The 15992-nt window shown below is 42.6% G+C and overlaps 1 protein-coding gene across 1 annotated transcript in view; it reads right to left on the bottom strand.

Moving 5' to 3' along the window:
• CTNNA1 (catenin alpha 1) overlaps positions 1 to 15992 on the bottom strand; it is a 187053-nt gene that overhangs the window by 39611 nt on the left and 131450 nt on the right. The window contains exons 8-9 of the mRNA XM_003123988.6: positions 6171 to 6251; positions 4879 to 5031 (exon numbers count right to left, since the gene is read on the bottom strand). Of these exons, the coding sequence (XP_003124036.3) occupies positions 4879 to 5031; positions 6171 to 6251 (234 nt within the window). The remainder of the gene's footprint in view (positions 1 to 4878; positions 5032 to 6170; positions 6252 to 15992) is intronic.

Here is a 15992-nt window from a genome sequence, read left to right as displayed (position 1 = left end):
AGTTTGGAAGGGGCCATCAATAATATGAAGAGGGATGCCAGCAACAGTCCTGACAGGATGGAACACTGGACTGAATCTAGGGAGTTTATCCTGGATGAGTGTCAGAACAGCAGAGAGCCAAACAAGCAGCCGCACCCTCCAGACCAGAAAAGAGAAGATGGAACTGCGCAGCAGCGCCTCTGGAGGCCAAACCCCGGAACTGCCTGACTCTGAGCTCAGTGGGAACCAAAAGCCAGTGGTAGCTCTGGCTGCTCTAATTCTGTCCACCTGCCCCTGGAGTTGAGTAAGGGCTGGCATTTGAGTGGTGAGCATTCGGAGAAGAGGCAGAAGGAAGAGGGCCTCTCAAAGACCTGAGGAAATCATCCAGGCCAGTGCCAAACAACAGAAATACAATGTGAGCCACATGAAGAGGTGAGACTACGAGTTCCCATTGTGGCTCAGTGGTTAACAAATCCAACTAGGAACCATAAGGTTGCAGGTTTGATCCCCGGCCTTGCTCAGTGGGTTAAGGATCCAGTGTTGCTGTGAGCTGTGGTGTAGGTTGCAGACGCAGCTCAGATCCCATGTTGCTGTGGCTGTGGTGTAGGCTGGTGGCTACAGGTCCAATTAGACCCCCGGCCTGGGAACCTCCATATGCCATGGGAGCAGCTCAAGAAAAGGCAAAAAGACAAAAAAAGGGGGGGGGGGGACTAAAAAAATAGTATTTAATCTCAAGACAATACATTTCAACATGTAATCAATACATCTTTTTCCACATGACATCTCTGAAAGCAGGTATGTATTTATAATTATGGCTCCTCTCAATTTACTTGTGTGCAACAGTAAAAGATGGATGGGGAGCTCCAGAGAAGGAGGTTACGGTTCCCATTCCTAAGAGCCCGAGAATCCACCAGTGGAATGTGCTGCCTCTGGAGGGAGGGAGTTTCCCCTACAGATGGAAGTCAAGAAGGGGCTTAGTGTCATGGCGATACATGGACATTAAACAGAGGGGGATTTACACGCCAGAGGGAAAATCTGCTATTCTGTGAGAAAGAACCACTCACTTTGGAGAGGAGAGATGGACTCAATCAGAAAACCTGGCTCCTAAGGGGCAAACCTCCAGGGAAAAGTAGAACTGAGCAATGCAAGGCACACCAGGTGAGACAAGGGGTCAATCGCACAAACAGGATCTAAATGAAACTGCAAGGAACACAAGTTCCTGCTGTGGCTCAGCAAAAAACAAGCCCTGCTAGAATGCAGGTTCAATCCCTGGCCTCGCTCAGTGGGTTAAGGAGCCGGCACTGCTGTGAGCTGTGGAGTAGGTCGCAGATGCAGCTCGGATACCCATCGCTAATGGCTGTGATGTAGGCCAGCGGCTGCAGCTCTGATTCAACCCCGTAGCCTGGGAACTTCCATATGCTGCAGATGCAATCCAAAAAAGAAAACAAACAAAACAAAAAAACTGCAAGGAAAAGGCCCGGCCCGTCTTACCTCTTCATGTGGTCATGCAGCTGGGGAGCCAGCTACCTGAAAACCATGCACTCCATAAACCTTCAAGATGAGGAGATGATTGATGTACAATTAAAAAAAAAAAAAAAAAAAAAAGTCTGCTCTTTTTTCCGGATTCCTGGGAGGACACTTCTAAATCCTTGAGAGATTTCAGAACCGACAGAAGTGTCTTTCTTACTCATCATTTACGTGAATGAGGTAACTCCGGCTGAGCCTCTCTGTTTGTGAGGCAGGTAAGGGATGGCTGGGGACAGGCGGGCCACTGTGCCAACACTGTGAGTAGAGGGCTGGGGCTTTCCAGAAAGGTCCAGGGCAGGAAGGGACTCCATCAATCATACCCACACAGTGAAAGCTCAGGGGGTGACAGGCCCTGATTCCGTGGGGAGAGGATGGAAACTGTCCTTGAAACCTTCCCACATTTCGCCCTCTGCGTTCTGCACTTGCATGGTCCTGATTAGCATCCTTCACAGTAGAATGCGGTCTAAGGACGGCACTTGTCCTGAGTTCTAGGAGCTGTTCTATCAAATTACTGAACCTGAAATGGGCCATGGGAACCCTCCAAACCTGTAGCCACTTGACCAGAAGAGCGGGGAGACTGGGGACCCTCAAACCTAGAGTGGGCATTTAAACTGAGGGCACTCTTGGGACAAGGGAAGAATCATGAGACCCCTTGAACTGACAGACAGTTGGGTCAGAAGTACTGGTGAGCTGGGGACCCCCTAACCTGAAGGTGGCATCTGTAGTGAGGGCACTCTTGGTCAGGCATCATGGCCTTTACCTGTGGAGTCTGTGCTAAGCCCAGGTGGCTAGTGGCAGAAATGTACTATGGTATTTTACGAAGATGAACACATCTGGCACAACTCTCTGTGGCTGTAGAATCTGAGCCCTTCCCGTCCTGCTAGAGGCCTATCATCACCAGCCCTACTCAGCTTTCCCACAGAGCTCTTACTACCCCCTAAACCCCCAGGAAAAATGGCAAAGGGCCCTAAACCCAAAGTTGGCTTGCTGACATTTACTACACCTAAAAGGGGGAACCAATGAAAAGGAAGCTGTCAGGAGACGAAGAAAACAACCACAACAAAGCATTTCACCTCTGCTTAATTCAGTGTTTCTTTACAATACAAAAGTACTAGTGTGGGGAGAAGCAGCCTTGTCTTTGAAGAATAAAGTTCTGCCTTGAATCAGGAACTCAAGGCTTCCACAGATTTAAAAATTCATTTCCTTTTCAGGCTCATATGTAATTATGCATCCTAGTATCTGTATTACCATAAATGTAAATTAAAAGTTTGCAGAATGGTACTACAATGGAACTACCTAACTCTAGTTATGCCTAAAGCGATGAAAAGCCGTGTGTCATTTAATACACATATATCCTGTGCGGGGGATGATGGGGGTGGGGGGCCCAGAGAGGGGAGAGAGGGGAGAAAGGAGTCAGACGTGAGCTGGGATAGAAAGCCAAACTCTAAACTCCAAAGGGCCCTTGGTTCATTCAGAAAGAAATGAAAGTATAAGCATGCACAAAGTTCCTGGAGTAAGGACTCCAAAGCCACCTGATCCACCAAGGGCTCCTTACTGGGCACCAGGCGGTCCACCAGGCTTGAGGGGCACAGCCCCCAATGCAGGAGGGATGCAAGTGACTTCTCTAAGGTTCGGTTTCCTTCCCTGAGAAATGTGGAAAGTATACAGTATTTGCATATACATGGTACACAGTAGTGCTAAGCAAGGATCAGTTCTGTTGGATGGAGAGGCTGAGGACTGCACAGCAAGCCAGAACAGCGGCGGTACAGACAAGAGCTGCCCTGTGCGCTTCGGTCCACCACACCCTTTCAGATGCCCGCTCCCGGGCATTATGCTCCCTGTGACTCAGGGCCAGGGGCTGGCAGTGCCCTCGCTTCCTGCCTCCCAGGCATACTCTGATATGTAGGCCCCTCACGGGAGGGAGGGTTCCTCAAGACAAGCTTTGTGTGTCTGAAGATTACATCCTACGCTCATGGGACTACTGTCAACAAAATTCTGCTTAATGAAGACACAAAATGCAAGTCTTCTGACCAAGTACTAGAATTATTAACTTGAACAGCAAACTGACCTACATATTTTGTACAGAATTAATCCAGGCGAGAACAATGATTAATGTTCAAAGAAAACCGGATGTAATATCAGTAACACACTGAATGTGATCACTGATGTTTTCCTAGGAATATTTTTATGGTTCGAACCTGGTCTAATGTCTCTATAAATCCAAATGCACTAGACACACATTTTACATAACAGGCCAATTTTCTATTGTTACATAATTACCACTTACCAAATGGTCTATGGAACATCTCTTCCAAATATTAGCTGTTTTACATTAAGTTTACAAATGCTTATTATGTGTCAAATTTTTGAAATAGAGTAATAATGAATAAATTAAACAGTCATATAATTTTAAGTAATCAAAAGGTAGGACCAACCCTAACTTCCCTGGAAATTAAATAGCAACTCGATCTTCTTGTCACATAACCAACCAACCACTAATACTAATTTCTGCTGTTCAAATATATCTAATTAGTAGCACATTAGGGCTCAGTTTCTTGTATTTTATTTTATTTTTGGCCACACCCATGGCATGGAGAAGGTCCCAGGACAAAGATCAAACCCACACCACAGCTGTAACTAGCCCCCACAGCAGTGACAGTACTGTGTCCTTAACCTCCTGAACCCCAAGGGAACTCCAGTTTCTTCTATTTTAAAACAAAGTGACTGAGCCGGGTCTGTGTCTCAGGCAAAGGATTAAGCACTTGACATGCACCATCTCTTTTAGATTTCAAAACAACCCCTAGATATGGAATAGGTCGCAGAGGCGGCTTGGATCTGGCGTTGCTGTGGCTGTGATGTAAGCCGGCAGCTACAGCTCCTATTGGACCCCTAACCTGGGAACCTCCATATGCTGCGGGTGTGGCCCTATAAAAATAAACAAACGAAACCAACAATCAACGACAAAAAAAATCACTAGATAGGCAACATTTTACAGATAAGAAATGGGTATTCAAAGCTGTTCAGTAATTTGCCAGGATGGAAGCCCAGGCAGTCTGACTCCTAAGCTCCAGCATCTAACCACAACTTTCCATAATGTCTTCTGAATATAAGCATGTCATGATAATGTTAACACTAAGTGGAGATGTGAAGTTTCCCAGATAGGAATCACCTATATTTATCATGTACATAATTAATATTAACTGACCAAATTGGTAGTTTTGGATAGATGTTAAGTAATACTTAAAGACTTTCATCTTATACATATTATATATTAGATGAGCCCCTAAATTTTTCAGCTGCTTAAATAATGTGATGAAAAATCACCACACTCCACCAAGTAACCCACAGGTAATAAATTGCTAATATACTTACCTCAATTAATTTGTTGGCATGTTCACGGAAAACTTGGGCATATTCTTTAACTTCTTTCTCATTTCCATTCTTTGCAGCTTCAATCAATACTAAAAGTGGAACGTTGGTTTCCAGAAATGAATCTGAAACGTGGTCCATGACAGCTTTGCGGAGCTAATAATTAAATTGTAAAAATGTGATTTTATTTCTACCAAGAAGCTAGATTGCTTTTTTCTCTTGTACTTTAAATCTAATGGAAGCTCCTGACAGTTTGGCTGTACTTATATGAGGCCCCCTCATGTAAGCCACACAGTTATATAATCTGCAACACAGGAAACACAATTGTGCAGTTAATAGCCTACACTACAGTTGCAGCGTTTCAGAGACAGAATCAGTTTTCAAAACAAAATTCTTTTTTCTTGGGAATTACAAAACTAAAGCTTGTATCTTAAAGAAATAATTTTAAAAACTGAACAGAAAAGAGCTCTGGGTTGAACCGGCACAAAGTCCTGAAACAAATACATCAGTAGCTTAATTGGCCAAACAAGATGAGAAGGGAGGAAAAAAGCACTTTCTGGCTTCTCTGAAGGGGGTTGGGCACATTATGAATCTTAATACTGAAGGTATCTTCTATCTGTTTGGGACACTACTTTACCAAAGGAAAATGAATAGATACGTTTCAGCTTAAATTTTGTTTTATATCAGATATGAATGATAAAAATGTTCTCTGGAGATTATTTATATTATTTGTATTATCATTGCAACTTTTTAAAATCTTAAAACATTGTTTTACAAATTCAACTCACTTTTTCTAGGGGTTCAATTTGAATCCAAAATGTGAATAGGATTATTTAACATTAAATGAAGAGAGAGACCTGTGTTTACTAACTTGGAAAACTGAGGGCCCCAAATTCCTCTATACCTACCATATTTGTACTGGAAACACATCTCCACCAAAGATCAAAATCAGAATCTGTCTCCACTGCATGTAAGTTAACATCGTAAGATTCTGCAGTGTATTTTCGCAGGTACCCAAGTCATTTTAAACTGATTTTTTTCACCTAAACATCCTTTTTACAGTAGAGCTAATTTCTTCAGTCGATTCCAGTGGGACTGTATTATCCTAGGTCCCCAAGAGACTTTATTAGCTACTTAGAAGATTATTCGCAACAAAACACAGATAGGCAGTGTCCTATGAAAATTCATCCTAAACCTCAATAAAGCATGTGGGTCCAGGACTTGTTGGGATTTTTAAAAGACAACAAAATTGAGACGTTAGGAAAACAATCAGCACCTTCTTTCGGCCAGCTTACCTGCCTGCGCAGGTCTCTAGTCTTCTTGGTCATTTTATCTATTGCAGAATTGAGGGCATCACTTCTTTCTTTACGTCCAGCCTAGAAAACAAGGAAAGAGACACACATTTTACTAATTTCCATGGAAAGGTAATGAAAGCCAATAGCTATGCTCAAATCAACATTGAAATCTTTTTGTCCCAAGTTGTGAAATACATGTAGGTCGCAAAGTACCACATGGCTCAGTTCATGAAACTCTCACCTAAAACTCTTCGGCTCCACATTATCTCAGGATGGAAACTGAGGAGTTGTGTCAAAATAAAATAAGCCAATTGTCAAGATTTTTGCTTAAAGTTCTGCTTGAAAAATTAAATTTCTATTTTAATTAAAGGTTCAGCACACAACAGCTTTATTAATGAACCAGCTCTCCTTGAAGTGCATGCAAGAACAGATTATACCCAAATTTTATGAACTCTGAGATATGTAGCATATCAAAATGTGAAAGATGGAGTTTCCACTGTGGCTTGGCAGGTTTAGGACCCGAAGAGCTTCCATGAGGATGTGGGTTCAATCCCTCGCCTCATTCAGTGGGTTAAGGATTTGATGTTGTCGTAAGCTGCGGGGTAGGTCACAGATGCAGCTCAGACCTGATGTTGCCATGGCTGTGGCATAGGCCTCAGTTTAGCCCCAATTTGACCCCTAGTTTGGGAACTTCCATATGCTGCAGTGCAGCCATAAAAAGGAAAAAAAAGAATGTGAAAGACAGCAGTTAGTACTAAAATAATGTGAAACAACACTTTAAAAACTAAGATGTAGCATGATGGATTGGAATTAATAATGTACATTATACAGCTCAAATAGGAGTGCTTTGTAAGATTACTTTAGCCATATTAAAAGTCTAGACTGGAGTTGCCACTGTGGCTCAGTGGGTTAAATACCCAATATTGTCTCTGTGAGGATGCAGGTTCAATCCCTGCCTTACTCAGTGGGTTAAGGATCTGGCGATGCCACAAGCTGCAGCAAAGGTCACAGATGCTGCTCAGATGCGGTGCTGCTGTAGTTGCGGTACAGTACACATACCTGCAGCTCCGATTCAACCCCTGGCCCAGGAACTTCCATATGCCGCAGGTATGGCCATAAAAACAAAAAAAAAAAAGTCTAGACTATCTTAATGCAATTATAATGAATCAAAAGAACATATCGGCTACTCTGAGAGAAGTATGTACATCAGCATTTCTTCAGAAGTAAGGGAGTTGAGTGGACATTGGTCTGCAGCGTATTCTAAGCACAATCAAGACAGACGGTAGTTGAAAGAAAAGGGACAAAGATAGGTACACCGAGTAGGGCTGGGAGCCATGTGCTTATCAACACCTAGGTAAGACACCAGCTAGCTTAAAGTATGAAAGTTTTTCCTTACCAAATGCCAAGTGGCTCTTTCAGTAAAACATGTACTAATTAGAGAAGAGATACAAATGGACATAGGAATTTAACCCAGTGTTCCTCTCTACCCACAGGTACCCTCGAGACATTCTGGTACAGACATGCCAGCAGCACATAACTCAGCAAGCAGAGGAACAGCCAGGGACGGGGAGATGTGGTTCTATGCTCCCAAGTGTTCCCATCTGGAACTCAATTTCTCCCTTATCTCCCATCTGTGAAATGGGGACAATGACATCTGTCCTTCTGCCTCCATCTCAGGACTGTGAGGAGAAAAGAGAAGGGGATATTGAGAGATATAGGTTATTTAGCAGAAGACAGAAAGGAGACAAAAGGGACTTTAAACTGGTGAGCTGAAATATAAGCAATACAGAAAGACAAATACCCTATGATATCACTTATCTGTAGAATCTAAAATATGGCACAAGTGAACCCATCTACAAAACAGAAACACTCAAAGACATGGAGAAGAGGCTTGTGGTTGCCAAGGGTGGGGGAGTGGGATGGACGGGAAGTCTGGGATAGGCAGGTGCAAACTATGGCTCTTAGAACGGATAAGCAATGAGGTCCTACTGTATAGCATAAGGACTACATCCAATCTCTTGGGACAGAACGTGATAGAATCTAATATGAGAAAAAGAATGTATATATATATATATATATATATATATATATATATATGTATGACTGGGTCACTTATCTGTAAAGCAGGAATTGGTACAAAGCTGTAAATCAACTATACTTTAAAAAATTTAGAAAATAAAAATTAAAAATAAGCACTTAATATGGTCATTATCAAATCTGGTTAGGGTCACATCCCTTTTCTCCCAAATGCACTGCCAATAAGATGAAGTAATCCCCTAATATTAATGTTTTTTTTTTAAAAAAGAGTTTCAACAAAACTTGAGAAAGTACGAGAACTTCTACCTGAAGGAAGAAAATGCGATTTATTCGTGGCCATTAGGAAAAAAGTAGACAAGTATATTTAGTTACTGACAATCTCAAAGATCAAAATACCAGGATCTAAAGCAAAAATTGAATTAAAAAAAAAAATCAGGAGTTCCCGTTGTGGTTCAGCAGAAACTAATCTGGCTAGCATCCATGAGGACACAGGTTCAATCCTTGACCTCATGCAGTGGGTTAAGGATCCAGCATTGCTGTGAACTGTGGTGTATGTCGCAGACATAGCTCGGATCCTGTGGTGTTGGCCAGCAGCTACAGCTCCAAATGGATCCCTAGCCTGGGAACCTCTATATGCATGGGCGTGGCCCTAAAAAGACAATTAAACGAGCTCATTGTTAATGCATAAAGCAGGAAAGTCTCAGCCCATTTTGTAGACACTCAAACACTCACTTCTAAGTAAATCTAGTAAAATTTGTCATTGTTCCTAGCCACTTTTTTTTTTGTTTTTCTAATAAATCACTTATTCCAGAAAATATGTGTTATCTGTTCAATGACCTCATAAGAGCCAATTTACCCAGAATGCCCAGAAGTGTCCTCAATTTGGGTAGAAGGACTTACTTAGAAAGTTGTATAAAGTTAGTAGATACATGTATATGAATGAAGTTAGAACACATCCTCACGCCACCTACAAAAATAAACTCAAAATGGCTTAAAGACTTAAATATAAGACAAGACACCTTAAAACTCCTAGAAGAGAGCAGAGGCAAAACATGCTGACATAAACCACAAAAATGTTTTCTTAGGTCAGCTTCCCAAGGCAATTTTTAAGTTACACTAAAACCTTCTTTTTAAAATTGAAGTATAGTGGAGACCACCTTTTAAGGCAAAGCATCCCTTAAAAAAAAAGTCAAAGAAACAAAAGCAAAAATAAACAAAGGGACCTAGTTAAATTTTGCTCTTGCACCACAAAAGAAACCATTAAAAAAAACAAAACAAAACAAAAAAAACCTCAAAAGGAAAAGCCAACCTATGGACTGGGAGAAAATATTTGCAAATGATACAACTGACAAGGCTTAATTTCCAAAATATACAAATAGCACACAGAATTCAACAAGAAAAAAAACAAACGATCCAGTCAAAATGTAGGCAGAAGACCTAGAGAGACATTTCTCCAAAGAGGACATACAGATGGCCAAAAAGCATACAAAAAACAGCTGGACATCTCTAATTATTAAAGAAATGCAAATCAAAACTACAACTGCACTTCACAAAGGTCAGAATGGCCATCATTAAAAAGTCTACAAATAACAAATGCTGGAGAGGGTATGGAGAAAAGGGCATTGTTGATGAATGTAAGCTGGTGCAGCCACTACAGAGAACAGTATGGAGGTTCCCCAAAAAACTAAAAATAGAGTTGCCATGTAGTCTGGCACATTCCCAGACAAAACTGTAATTCAAAAAGATACGGGCACCCATTTGTTCTTAGCAGCACTATTTACCACAGTCAAAACATGGAAACAGCCTCAACGTCTGTAGACAGGTGAATCGATAAAGAAGATGTGGTACACATACACAATAGAATACTACTGAGCCCTAAAAAAGAACACAATAATGCCATGTGGAGCAACACGATGGACCTAGAGGTTACCATACTAAGTGAGGTAAGACAGAAAGAGAAAGACAAATATCATATGCTATCACTTACATATTGAACTTAAAATCCAACACAAATCAACATTATCCAGGAAAAGAGTGAACTCACAGAAGAGACTTGTGGTTGACAAGGAGGTGGGGGGGGATTGGGAGTTTGAGACAAGCAGGGGTAAAATGTTATATATAGGATGGATAAACACAAGGTCCTACTCTATTACACGGGCTACTACATTAAAGACACTGTGATAAACCATAACAGAAAAGAATATGAAAAGTATATGTATACATAACTGAGTCATTCTGCTGTACAGCAGAAAGTACACAACATTGTAAATCAACTATACTTCATTAAAAAAAATAAGCAAATCCTTAAACTTGACTTCTAGGGAATTACATTCATACAGCAAAATTCACTTCAAGATGCAATACGCAACATGAATCTGTTAATTCTGTTTTTTTCAAACTGCCCTAAAAATTGTCTTTCTTGTTACTCTAGGAAATAGAGGCTTGTGCCTCATTAATCAGGAGGGGGCAGTTCAGAAGCAGCTTTTAGGTTACAATAAAAACTTTTTAAAAAAATTATAGTTGAGACCACCTTTTAAATCAAAGCATCCCTAAACAAACAAACAAACAAACAAAAAAACCCAGCAAGTTTATAGTTCCAATCATTTAAAATAAAACAGGGACTGGAGTTCCCGTTGTGGCCCAGTGGGTTAAGAACTCAACATGACGTCCATGAGGACATGGGTTTGATCTCTGGCCTCACCCAGTGGGTTAAGGACCTGAGGTTGCTGAAAGCTGCAGTGTAGGTCACAGATGCAGCTCGGATCTGGTGTTGATGTGGCTGTGGCATAGACCTCAGCTGCAGCTAGGATTCGACCCCTAGCCTATTAAAATGCTAAAATATAAATACATATGTATTTATGTATGTATTTATATTTGTGTGTGTGTGTGTATATGGGATTAGTACACACACACACACACATATTATAAACTTCATAATTAGTTTGATGAGAGTGGAAAGTTTGTTCATCTGTAAAACAAGATCTAACTTCTATTTGAGATTAAAGCTGTAGGATTTTTTTTAATTTCTATTTTTGGCTAGGTCAAAGTAAAGGTGCCCAATGAATCTTTAAAATAAGTGACTCTTGGCTCTCGCCTAATTAAGAGACTACTTCACTAAGCAGAGAGACCACCTAGGCTCCCTCGATTTTGACATGTATGTCCCTGCTAAGCACTGATGAAATGGCTTTCAAAGAAAAGGATAATGCATGTTTGCAGTTTCAATGTAAAGCTTCTCATCAAGCAACTATCAACTAAACTGGGGAGAGGCAACACAGTTCTGGCTGAGACAGTGAAAGGGCCTTCAAAACCCATCTTTAAGAGAAGCATCAAGAAGCCACTCCACCTTCGTCCTGCAGGGACAGATGTCTATTTATTTGGACACTCTTTACTGAGCGCCTACTCTGCATCCATGGGCTACCTACTCTGTAGCCACAGTTCTTCTCCCAGAGGGTTTCTAATCTGAGATAAAATAATTCAGAGCAACACCTTGTATTATAACTATATCGATATTGCATAGGAAGGTCTTTTTTGTTTGTTTTTGTTTGTTTGTTTGTTTCTTTAGGGCCACACCCACGGCACATGGAGGTTCCCAGGCTAGGGGTCTAATCAGAGCTATAGCTGCCGGCCTACGCCAGAGCCACAGCCATACCAGATCCGAGCCGCATCTGCAAACTACACTGCAGCTCACAGCAACGCCTGATCCTTAACCCACTGAGCGAGGCCAGGGATCGAACCTGAAACCTCAAGGTTCCTAGTCGGATTTGTTTCTGCTGAGCCACGACAGCAACTCCCTACTGTATAGGGAGCAACGACAGCTGAGAGAGGTTCAGAAGGACAGCACAGTGGTCACAGTAGTAAGCAAAAGTTATACAGGAAGCTACAAAGAAGTATGACACTGATTTTTTTTTTCATTATTATTTTTTAAAATAAATTTTATTGGAGTATATTGACTAAGAAAGTTGTGTTAGTCTCAGGTGTACAGCAAAGTAAATCAGTTATACATATACATACATCTGTTCTTTTTCAGATTCTTTTCCTATATTAGCTTACGACACGGTATTGAGCAATTACCCTGTGCTATACAGTAGGTCCTTGTTTCCTATTTTATACATAGTAGTGTGCATATGAAAATGATCTTTTTTTAAGTCTTAAGAACTATAATTTCCTGGAGAATTTCACCCATTTTGGTGGTGACCTCTAAAAGAACAAATGTCTTTTTTTTTTTTTTTTCTATCTTTTTTCTTTTTGTCTTTTTAGAGCCGCACCCGTGGTATATGAAAGTTCCCAGGCTAGGGGTCGAATCAGTGCTCTAGCTGGCGGCCTGCACCACAGCCACAGCTACTCAGGATCCGAGCCACGCTTTCAACCTACAGCACAGCTCACAGGAATGACAGATCCTTAACCCGCTGAGCTGGGCCAGGGATCGAACCTCTGTCTTCATGGATACCAGTCAGAGATTCGTTTCCGATAAGCCATTATAGGAACTCCCAAGTATCTTTTTTTTTCTTCCACCTAACTGTCTCCTGCCTCAGAGGAAGCATTCTCCTAAAACAAAGCCACAACTCCCAAAAGCCCATACCTTTGCTACAAATGACACCAGGTCTCAGCCCTGTGGCCAGTGCCCACGTCTACCAATTCCCTGCCATTCCCCGCTGCCCCTGATGCCGTTCCCACCCTCCCAGGTGGAAGAGGACGAACCATGTCATTGGCATTGTTGGGGGCATCTCGGGGCACATTTTAATCCCTAGAAATCATGTGACGATGGCTCTTAGGTAAGCCTTAAAAAGACTACTCAACCTGAAAGCCACAGCACAAAATAAGTACAACACTTCCAGGGAAAAATGCAAAGTGAAAACTTTCACAATACTTCCAAGGGGGGAAAGGGCTCTAATTGGAAGGCCCCACGTGGTCTCCTCTGCCAGAGCGCTTCCTTCCCTTCTAATTCTGCACACTCTCCCTGCTGGAGCCCAGCCATTCCCAGCCACTCCATTACTTCAAAGACTATGGTCGCTCTGCTATTTTCCATGCTCTACTCCATCCATACACTTTTAAATTCTTCAGACATGCCAAGCTCTCTCCCACCTACCTAGAATATACTCCCCCCCCCCTTCTAAGTCCTATCCATCCTTTAGACAAGGTATCACACTTCCTTTAAGAAGTTTCCTCTGGCCACCCTCAACTCTAAGTCAAGTTAGGCTGAACCACCACAGCACCTCATGCTTCCCCTCACAGCCATTCTCCAACCATAACCTGGGGTACCTGCTGACATGAAGGAAAAAGAGAGAAGAGCAAAACTAGTAACCTAATAGAAACATATTTTTTAAAACATGTAGGGGAGTTCCCATCGTGGCGCAGTGGTTAATGAATCTGACTAGGAACCATGAGGTTGTAGGTTCGATCTGGCCTCGCTCAGTGGGTTAAGGATCCGGCGTTGCCATGAACTGTGGTGTAGCTGGCAGACTCGGCTCAGATCTTGTGTTGCTGTGGCTCTGGTGTAGGCTGACGGCTACAGCTCCGATTAGACCCCTAGCCTGGGAAGTCCATATGCCGTGGGAGCGGCCCTAAAAAAGGCAAAAAGACAAAAAACAAAAAAAACCCCACCATGTAGGACTGTAGTTCCGCTGTGGCACAGCAGGTTAAAGATCTGGCGTTGTCACTGCAGTGACTCGGGTTGCTGCTGAGATGTGGGTCTGACCCCCTAGCCCTGGGCTAAGGATCCCATGTTGCTGCAGCTGTGGCTTGAACTTGATCCCTGGCCCAGGAATTTTCACATGCCAGGGGCCCCCACTTCCCCCAAAAGTCATAGGATTTACTGAGGTATCAATGTGGCAAATCATCAGTCCCCTGCTTTCTTGTTATCAGTGAAAATGTTTTTCAAATAACCTCAAACACTACTTTCCACCTTTACTTTAATCCAGAGTAAGACTGGAGAGAGTAGCAGAGGAAGGTAAAATCCAACGTTTCAACCCTGAAACATTTAAGGACTATTTAAAAGGAAACGGGAAGTTCTGATTAATTTAATAAGAAGGTCTAATTCGATACAATGCCTCTATCTGCCATCAGAAAATTAAAACTTAAAGACTAAGAACCTTGACATCCCACAAAACCCACGTTAGAATGTGCATCTGAAGCTGCTTTCCCCCAAAGACAATGAGAGAGAGAAAAGAACGAAGCAGCACTGTCACCTCCGGGTACAAAAGGGGAAAGATGAGCGTCTTTACTCAGAACAGAGAGGCCTTCAGCTAAAGCCGGGCTAAGGTGCTGCTGGAAGGCTTCAGAGAAGAACGGGGGCTCCAATGAAAGAGAATCTCAAGAAAAATGTTTGAAAACCAAGGGAAACGAGCAGCTCTTCAAGGGTCAGCCCACGTCTTTAAAGGAAGGACTCGAAGGCCTGCCGTGGGCTGGGCAACACACATGTAGTGGACAACACGAGAAGCAGCTTGGTTCTGGTTGTGCTACCCGACCCACGCGTGGCTGACGGGCGCTGCCTAAACTGAAGCTGGGACAAGAGGCAGGGGAAACCTCAGGCAAAGACTGAACAGCTCAATATTAGAAGAGAAAGGAAACACCGACCAACACTCGACTCCTTTCAAAGACACCCTCTTTCTCCTTAAAGATGCAAAGGAAGACATTTCTAATTTGCTTCATGTTACCTACTTCAGCCAAAAAATCTAAAAACCGGGTAGGACACTCTAATGTTTTATCTATCACCCCACTTTCTCCCTGCCCCCCCCAAGCAGAAGCTCAGATATGAGCCTTACTGATTGGCTGCGGTATTTTCTCAGATGACAGCCAGCCTTGCTTACTACCTTTAGATTTTTCTCGGCTCCGTGCTGCATTACCCCTGAAAATTTGCATATCCATTCTAATAAGCTTAGGTATTTTCAGCTCTGGCACACATGCTAGAACTGGCATTCAAGGTATTCCAACCACAGCTAACAATCCACCATGGCGTAACTATGCCACAGTCCAGTTACAAGGCTGCTATAGCACAGAACTATTATTAAATGAGCCACAATGAATAGATCACACTTTTCCACCAAATCTGGAGATCAGAAACTACTCCTTTCTCTTCCTGGGGAAAACAACAAAACTCAAGGTGGAGAAAAGTCAGAGAACCAACGCTAAGAACGTCCTGGCACAAACTGAAGCATGTAGCTGAGATATTCAAATCTCTTTTTCAGACACCAAGTTTCTTCCTTCACAGTAGCTCTACTGCTGACATGCTGCTATAAGCCATTCCTATGAAGAAGTGGTCTTGGAGTTCCCGTCGTGGCGCAGCAGAAACAAATCCGACTAGGAACCATGAGGTTGTAGGTTCAACCCCTGGCCTCGCTCAGTGGGTTAAGGATCCAGTGTTGCCGTGAGCTGTGGTGTAGGTCACAGACTTGACTCGGATCTGACGTTGCTGTGGCTGTGGTGTGGGTCAGCGGCTACAGATCCGATTCAATCCCTAGCCTGGGAACCTCCATATGCCGCAGGTATTGCCCTAAAAAGGGGGGGGGGGTTCTGTTCTCCTTGGGCTGAATTTTTGTTACTGGTTTTCTTTGTACTGATGACATCACAGGGTGGGTTTTGCGGCTTGCCATAAGCACATGTTACCACCCCCTCTATCCCCCAGCACACTAGGAGGCTTCTGAGCGAATGACAATTCCAAGCTTCAGCAATCAGGACTGCTAGCATCTAGTCAATATACATGCAAATGCATCCTTTTAATCTAGCCAACTGGGTCAAAGAGCTCAGAAAAATTGAAAGAGATTTTTCAAGTAAATATGAATGGGTATC

This window comes from Sus scrofa, chromosome 2, assembly GCF_000003025.6.
Source record: "Sus scrofa isolate TJ Tabasco breed Duroc chromosome 2, Sscrofa11.1, whole genome shotgun sequence".
Classification (NCBI taxonomy): Eukaryota; Metazoa; Chordata; class Mammalia; order Artiodactyla; family Suidae; genus Sus; species Sus scrofa.
This window is presented reverse-complemented; position numbering and strand designations above follow the sequence as displayed.